This window comes from Priapulus caudatus, unplaced genomic scaffold (assembly GCF_000485595.1).
Source record: "Priapulus caudatus unplaced genomic scaffold, Priapulus_caudatus-5.0.1 Scaffold2606, whole genome shotgun sequence".
Lineage (NCBI taxonomy): Eukaryota > Metazoa > Priapulida > Priapulimorpha > Priapulimorphida > Priapulidae > Priapulus > Priapulus caudatus.
In genome coordinates, this window is record NW_014579667.1 from 284 (window position 1) to 8,386 (window position 8,103).

The following is an 8,103-nucleotide window of genomic DNA, read 5'->3' on the forward strand; positions in this document are numbered from 1 at the left end:
CTCTCCCAGCCACGTATTCTAGAGAAAAGATCCCTGCACAGAGTAGTCAAATTCCAAATCGTGCCTTAGCTAGAAATTGGCCCCATGCACCTTGCTGGGGTGGCAGACCAGATGACACCAGTTCTCGCGGGCGTAGAGGTAGGCCTACTGATTGGCATGAACTGTACAAAGGCAATTAGGCCTTTGGAGGTCTTACCAGGTCCGGAAGATGGGGACCCGTACGGTGTTAAGACAGCCCTGGGATGGGGGTGATTGGTAGAAGTAAAGGAGTGCAAAATGAAGTAGCGGGTAGTGAGGTTGAAGAGGAACCTATAAGTCGGCCAAAGAGAAGAGAGATGTTGAAAAGCGAGAGAAATAATGATGAAGATAGTGAGAATAAAGAGGAACTTATAGGACAATCAAGGAGAGGTAGAAGTAAAGGAATGCAAAATGAAGTAGCGGGTAGTGAGGTTGAAGCGGAACCTATAAGTCGGCCAAAGAGAAGAGAGCCGTTGGAAAGTGAGAAGCTGACGGAGATGAAGAAACTCGTGGAGGAGAACCAGGTCGTGAGGCAGGAGCAGCGGGAGCAGCGGTGGGCCGACAGGGAGAAGGAGCGCGAGAAGGAGAGAGAGGAACGGGAGGAGCGCGAACGTAAGAGAACTCCGAGTCCGCAGCCGTCCAAGTCACGCAGCCGATCGCCGTCAGCGGAACACCGGCGCCACAAGACGAGGTCACGTTCGTGTAGTCGCAGGACGCGATCGAGGTCACGCGATCGTCGCCGTCGCTCAAGGTTGAGGTCGCACGAGAACCGTCGAAGGTCAAGGTCGCACGAGCGCCGCCGAAGGTCAAGGTCGCGATCGCGCCACCGGAGTTCGAGGTCGCCCCGCCGCCGAAGGTCAAGGTCGCGGGGTCGCCGCCGCGACGTGCAGATGAGGAGTCGGAGGTCAAGGTCGCGTCGCCGACGCTCAAGGTCGCGGTTGCCACGTCGGAGGTCACGTTCGAGGTCGCGCCGCCGGAGGTCGAGGTCGCGGGATCGCTACAGGTCAAGGTCGCGGGACAGGCGACGCCGGGAGAGGTCGCGCAGCCTGCGGAGGAACCAGTCCCGGTCTGTCGACAGGAGGAGGAGAATGTCGCGAGACAGATCGCGAGACAGGCACCGATCCCGAGACAGGAATAGATCGCGAGACAGATCGCGAGACAGGAATCGATCGCGAGACAGATCGCGAGACAGTGATCGATCCAAGGAACGCGAGAGGTCGCCGGAGAAGGGAGAGGCCGGGAGCAGCAGCTCGAGGGAGGGGTCTCCGAAGAAAGAGAAAGCCAGGGATAGCCCCGGGGAGGGTTTGAAAGAACGGGAGACGTCCCACTTGGCTGAGAACGGAGGGGATACCTTCAAGGAGAAATCTGAGGAGCAAGAAACCAAGGAAAAGTTGAACGAGCGAGGCGAAGGAATTTCGCCAACGAAGGAACAGAGAGTTAATGGCGAGACAATCAATTCAGCAGAAGGAGAGAAAGAAGGGTTGCTCTAGCAGTGGCGAGTCGACAGAGAGGGCTCTAGTCTCTTAGTAGCATCTAAAGAAAAAAAAGGCCCGGATAAAAATGTAATTTCTGAAATTACCATGACGAAAAAGCGATCGGAAATGTGAAAGGTGTGCAGAGTTGTACTTAAAGCCTGTAAAACTTTGTGCGTGAGGACGTGTATTGCAGACGAAGATGGCGTCGCGTACAGTATTTGTCCAATCAGTTTTGGACCAGATGGAGAAATGAGGTTGTACCCACGCTGCAGGAAAGAAAGAAGTGGAGTAAAACATACCCAAACATCGAGAAAGATGACATAGTTCTGATGTTCGATGAGTCGTTGCCTATAGGTGTCAGTGGCCACTCGGTCGTGTCCTCGAGGCCTCAGTTAGTGAGGACGGGTTGGTCAGGAAGTTGAAATTGAAAGTGGGGAAAAGTGTGTACGAACGACCCATCCATAAGGTGATATTGTTGATGACCCGATAGATCCATGCACAAAGAGCCGAACAGGGATGAGTAGGCCATTTTGGCCTCAAGGATATGAGAAACATGTAGCCCCAATAAAGACGATTTTTTCTGCGATAGGATGGCGCCACTATGCATATACACTGTGCTATGTGCGAATTGCATATATACAGAGATATATATATAAATATATATATAGAAATATATATTATGATATATACTAATATATATATAGTATATATGTATATATACATATATTAGAGAGATATATCATATATACATACATATTATATACACATATCGACACATGTGATTATGGGGTATCTGTGTAGACTATGACACTAGCGTTAGTGAAGTAGCTCATGTGGATTCGTGTGATGGTGTAGCGTGTTTGGGTGATTGGATGTGCATGTGTAATTCTATTCACGTTGATCTGTTGCGTCAGCGACAGTGGCGTAGCTAGGATTTTTTCAGTGGGGGGGCACTGCGGGGTGCCTTACATTTTCGTGGGGGGGCGGGCACAATTTATAATTTACTGGAGATGTGGTCGAACGCCTGTTTCTTTGTAATTATACTGTTCTAAGGCATTGTTTTTAATTCAATTTTTTCATACAAGCATGAATTTTGTGGGGGGCACTGGGGGGACAGAAGATTGTGGGGGCACTGGCCCGCCCAGGCCCCCCCAGTAGCTACGTGCCCCTGCCCCCCTCCGCTATGGTAAAATCCTCGTAACATCGCCCCTGATTGTATTGACATTGTAATCACATCTGTCTGACTATTTCATTGTTGAAAAGGTCCAAAAAATTATGATGCACGACCCACCAGACAAAAATCCTGATCACCCCTGTACCTGTTCCAGGAACTTGGTATTAGTGTGGCACAACTTATCGTAACACAGAAACGAGCTGTCATGTGGTCGGTCGGGGCGGGCGGGGCGGGGCTCTCTTCATATATTTCGCACTGTCGTCTCAGATAGTTTCGCGCGACACCGGCCAGCGAGGCACCAGCAGTTCTTTCCACATTTCGCAAGCTTATATCTTCCATATCTTAATGAATCTTCTGAACGAATTCTCCACCGTCATCCAACGATATACTCCCCTATGATTGCAAACTTAATGATGCTTAGCCACTGATCACTATATAAACTTTAATATAAAGATAAAGATTTTATCTATAGAGATCAGTGTTGCTTAGGGAGTTGTCTATATTCAAGCCGGTAGCGGGAGATTACGGTACGCATATATTTGCTAATATTATTCGAACTAATCATGCGTCAATAAACTCAAATATTCACGAAGACGCATAGCTTAAACACTGTTGTCTATAAAATATTATAATATATGGTATAAATGTATAATATCTATACATCTATATATATAATCCTATAATCTAATCTATAACTCTATATCTACTAATAATACTATATTATATCCGGTATCTACGAATATTAGGCAAATGATTCCCGTTACCGCTTGAATTCATTACCTCTGTGAATAGTGATGTTTGATTGACGCACTGATTAGTCAATATAGCAATAATTAAAATTCTAATATGCGCGCAGAGTGAATTACAAATGATCTAATTTCTAAATTCTAGATACTATAGACACATGTCTTAGCTATACTCTATGTGAATATTGAGTTTATTTGACGGGCCACAGATTATTATCCATATATTTGCAAATATATGCCGTACCGTAATCGTCCCCGCTACCGGCGCTACCCTCGATTGAGCGGTGCTTCAGCACTTTAAGATGCCATTTTATAGTTCGCCTACCGCCGTATCAGCCCTCCCAGGTCGCCGGCCGACCGGTCACACGGCGTTTCCAAGCGGAACCGTGAGTATGCAATCCCCTTGGGTTAGTATCTTATGGGCTTAATGCGAGTGGAACTGTCGAGCCGGACCAGTCTACTCGGCTAGCAATCGTCCTGCAAGACAACTTTACCTATCATAGGAGAATATCATTTCAAATTCATTGTTAGAGCTAGGAGAATGCATCCGTGTGCAGGCTATGACTGCCTAAGCAGACAGTTTAAGGGATGTGGAAAGGACATTTCATTTGTAAGTTCATAAATTCGGGAAATTTATAAAATAAAACAGCCATTGATTATTCCGTAGCCTATGACCACTGTGTTGTGGACGCTCGTGCCAGCGAAGCATATAATATTGACAGTACAGCAGCATGCTGGTAACTAACTACAGTAGGCCTATTGTAGTTGAATGAACGCTATTGCCTATGCATTTTATATGTTAAGAGGAATCAGTAGCCTCAGGTTCTATGGGTTACTTTCAGCTAATATTAGTTATAATTGCGCTAATAAAAAGTTTCATAGTTCAATCACTTATTAGAAATATTTTAAAAAAATGTTTTAAAACTAACGGACTTAGTTTGTTACAACGACGGTGGCGCCACTCAAAGCGCATCGATCCTGATAGTTTGCCCGGCAAAACCCACTTTCCAGGCAAGGGCTACCAGACGAGGGTATTTCTTATTATTGCATTTAAAAACCAAAAGGATTGTAATTAATCTTATAAACGGACATATAGTTCAGGTTATAATATGGATAAACTTTGCCATAAAATGAATATCGTTCGGCTTAATAGTCATTTAGGTAATCAATATGAAATTGCACTTTTGTGATTTGAGCCCTCCGTCATTTACCTGCAAAATGAAAAGCAAACTACCAACTTTTTCAGCGGTGCAGCACGGTCGCCGGGTGTCTGGCGCCGTTCAAATTTTGTAGCGTTGATGTAAATAATCTAATTAAGTATCTGGTGAAAATACATGTGGCGTATAGACGATTTGTTATACAGTAAGTACAGTTGTATGCAGTAAAATCCTAGAGGCTACTGTCCCTTTAATAGTTTGGAACAATAATTCAGAAATTTACCATTTCTGATTTCATAACCGATGATAACGTTAGCGCAGTAGGCCTACACTGTACAGGCTACAGGTGTATTGTAATTTTGTTGTTTTGTGTGGCGAACCAGCCTGTGTTCCTCGTGTCCGTGCGCCGTGCTGGGTATGTTGTGTGCGTTAGCAAAGGTCTGTTCCCTTGATCGCTAGGTACTTGTACTAAGGCCGACAAGGCTGTGCAACCGATTGTCTGTGCAACCGATTGTGATGTGCGCCCGCAGAGACGAGGAAGAAGATGAAGACTCAGGCTGCAGTTCATACCAGCCATTTTATTTTCTACGCATATGGCCATGCTCTACTCACGTAGACATGGTAACGCGTGATGTGGTAGACTGTAACACATAGAAATTACAAGCTTTAAATTCACACACAAACACAATAATGAAATCAAGTTATACATTACGCAGCAGCACGTTTACATGGTTATCACAGGTACATTGCTAACAAATGGCAACTTTGCATACACAATAAATCTCCATTTCACTCCTAATTCATCCGATAGAACCTTTAGATATTCTGACATATATTACTGGGGTATTCTGCGGCCTACGGCAACACTCCACTACACGTAACACATATTCTGCACCCCACGGCAACGTTCCGCATATATTACCAAGGGTATTCTGATATACACTAATATTCCGACATATATTAGCTTGGGTATTCTGATATCACTGCTACAAACACATTAGCGCGAACCATCCAATTTACTTTCAAAACGCTGAAGCCTTTCCTCAGATACGTCACGGGCCTCACATCAAATTTACATCAACCGTGAACAGGTACCCATTTCCCGGGCTGCAACGAATGCACGACTCTACATCAGACTATATCCAGACTACTTAAACTCAACGGCTACATACAATGAATTAACAATTTATATCAACGAACAGTCATAATATGGCGTACGTACGTATCTTACATAGAAAATTCACACAACTCCAACGCAAGATAACGACAAATACTAACGTATGGCTGACACAATTTTACCATTGAAATATCACGAACATAAATTGTTCTTAAACCAAATATACCGCTATCCGCATTCATATAACAGAAAATAACTCAGGTTCAGAGCGGTTGGACTGGATTAACCAGGAGCACCTGAAAAGGCACCCTCACCGCACGGACACCGCCACGCGAAGAACGCGAAATCAGTTGACCTAAATAAGCAGGACGTCCGGTAGTTGGAGCTACCAGAAAATGCGGAGCAACTAGTGTAACATCGCAAACCAACGCAAACATTTATCGCTGGAGATAACACTCCCCCCACAGAATGGCATAACTAAGTCAACTACAAAGCAAAAACACCAAAACTACACAAGAAAAAACTTAATAATATATGCTTCCCCTATCCGTTATTTCGCTTTCAACGAAATTACCGACGACCGAACCCCCGACAAATAGGTACCTAAACTCAACACGCAGATTCCAACAAGACAATCTTTGTGATTGGCCTTACCAGTTCCGTAGATTTCGTTCTCATGCGAACAGACCTGACATTCCCATCTCTACCTTCGAATGCTTCCACGACAATGCCCAAAGGCCAGAGATTTCTTGGCGTGTGTTCCTCTAAGAGAAGAACGAGATCACCCACAGTGGTATTCGTTTTCCTTTCAGTCCATTTTATGCGTTTCTGCAGTTCAGGAAGGTACATCCTGACCCACTTTATCCAAAACTGGTCAGCTAAATGCTGAACATGTCGCCAACGACGACGGAAAACATCTGACTTATCAAATTTACCCGGGGGGATCGTTGACCCAGCACGTAGAAGTAACAAGTGGTTGGGTGTGAGAGGAGTGGGGTCCCTGGGGTCATCGCTTAATTTTGTAAGTGGTCTTCCATTTATGATTGATTCAACTTCTGCAAACAACGTTTCAAGGATATCATCAGTTAATTTTACGGGACCAACCAAAAACCCTTCCATGACTCTTCTGGCACAACCAATCATGCGTTCCCATACCCCACCCATATGAGAAGCTGCGGGAGGATTGAAATGCCAGTCTATGTTTCTTCGTAAAGCGTACGCCTCGATTTCGTTGCGAGAAAGCTCATTGAGAGCCCTCTTGAGCTCGGCGTTGGCTCCTACAAAATTCGTTCCATTATCCGAATATACCTTGTCTGGGTGACCTCTCCTGGAGATAAATCTACGAAAACCATTAATGAACGACTCTGTCTCCAAACTATACAACATCTCAATGTGAACTGCTCGGGACACGAGACAAGTGAACATGCACCCGTAACGTTTCACTTCTGACCGATTGACTTTGACCAAAAAAGTCCCGAATACATCAATCCCCACATAGGTAAAGGGAGGCTTATCACTATCTACTCTCTCCTGTGGGAGATCGGCCATGATCTGGCATCTGGGTTTAGCAAATAACTTCCTGCAGGTGATATAGGACCGAATAATCCTTTTAATCAATGGTCGAGCTCGCACTATCCAGAACTTTTGTCTAACCAGACCGAGAGTCAACTCAACACCCAGATGTGCTGTATTATGATATTCAGTAGCAATAGCCTTAGCCACAGCATGATTTCCTGGAATGATAACTGGGTTTCTGACTGTCAATTTCGACTCGCTCAACCGTCCACCTACCCTGAGTAAACTATTATCATCAAGGTATGGACACAGATGCTTCAAAGAACTTGATTTCTTGATTTCCCTCCCCTCGGATAACCTTTTAATTTCCTGAGGATAACAACGCTCCAGAGCAGATTTGATTAAATAACGCTCTGCATGCTGAATGTGACCAACAACCAATGAGCCTAATTTTACCGTTTTATGCTTACAGACATCTGCTAACCTGATCCACCATGCAATCGCTCTTTTCATTCTGAACCACCCAGAAAAATGATTTGCCATCAAGTCTACAGGATTCCCACCATGTGAACTACGATCCGTGCCAACATCTGCCACATGACACACTCTAACTGGCTTTCTTTTTAACTCAAGATTATCCGCTGACACGCTCCTTCTGCGACTGGGGTTATCTCATCATCAGCATCTCTTCCCTCTATCATTATCTCATCATCAGCATCTCTTTCCTCATTTCCAATCTTCCACAGTGCATGTATGTTATCAACAATTGGAGCAGACAAAGCACTTACAAAATGTGACACAACTGTACGACCGATCTTACCAACTGGAGATTGACCATTGATACACCAACCAAACAGCGTTCTAGCAGCGAAAGGCTCACCTAGGCCACCTTTCCGTACTT

General features: G+C 44.9%; 2 protein-coding genes across 2 annotated transcripts in view; one reads left to right on the top strand and one right to left on the bottom strand.

Moving 5' to 3' along the window:
• Nucleotides 1-242: 242 nt before the first annotated feature.
• Nucleotides 243-1,632, top strand: LOC106818873 (pre-mRNA-splicing factor 38B-like). Its single transcript, XM_014823542.1, has one exon. It carries the CDS (start codon nucleotides 243-245, stop codon nucleotides 1,506-1,508), a length of 1,266 nt encoding a protein of 421 aa, XP_014679028.1. The 3' UTR covers nucleotides 1,509-1,632.
• Nucleotides 1,633-6,235: 4,603 nt separating this feature from the next.
• Nucleotides 6,236-8,103, bottom strand: part of LOC106818875 — a 2,376-nt gene continuing 508 nt past the window's right edge. Inside the window, exon 2 of the mRNA XM_014823545.1 lies at nucleotides 6,236-8,091. Coding sequence (XP_014679031.1) covers nucleotides 6,297-7,745 — 1,449 coding nt within the window. The 5' untranslated portion in view covers nucleotides 7,746-8,091 and the 3' untranslated portion in view covers nucleotides 6,236-6,296. The remainder of the gene's footprint in view (nucleotides 8,092-8,103) is intronic.

What these genes read in the sequence shown, in the direction of transcription:
- LOC106818873 (XM_014823542.1), top strand. Translation starts at nt 243, where the DNA reads ATGGGGGTGATTGGTAGAAGTAAAGGAGTGCAAAATGAAGTAGCGGGT.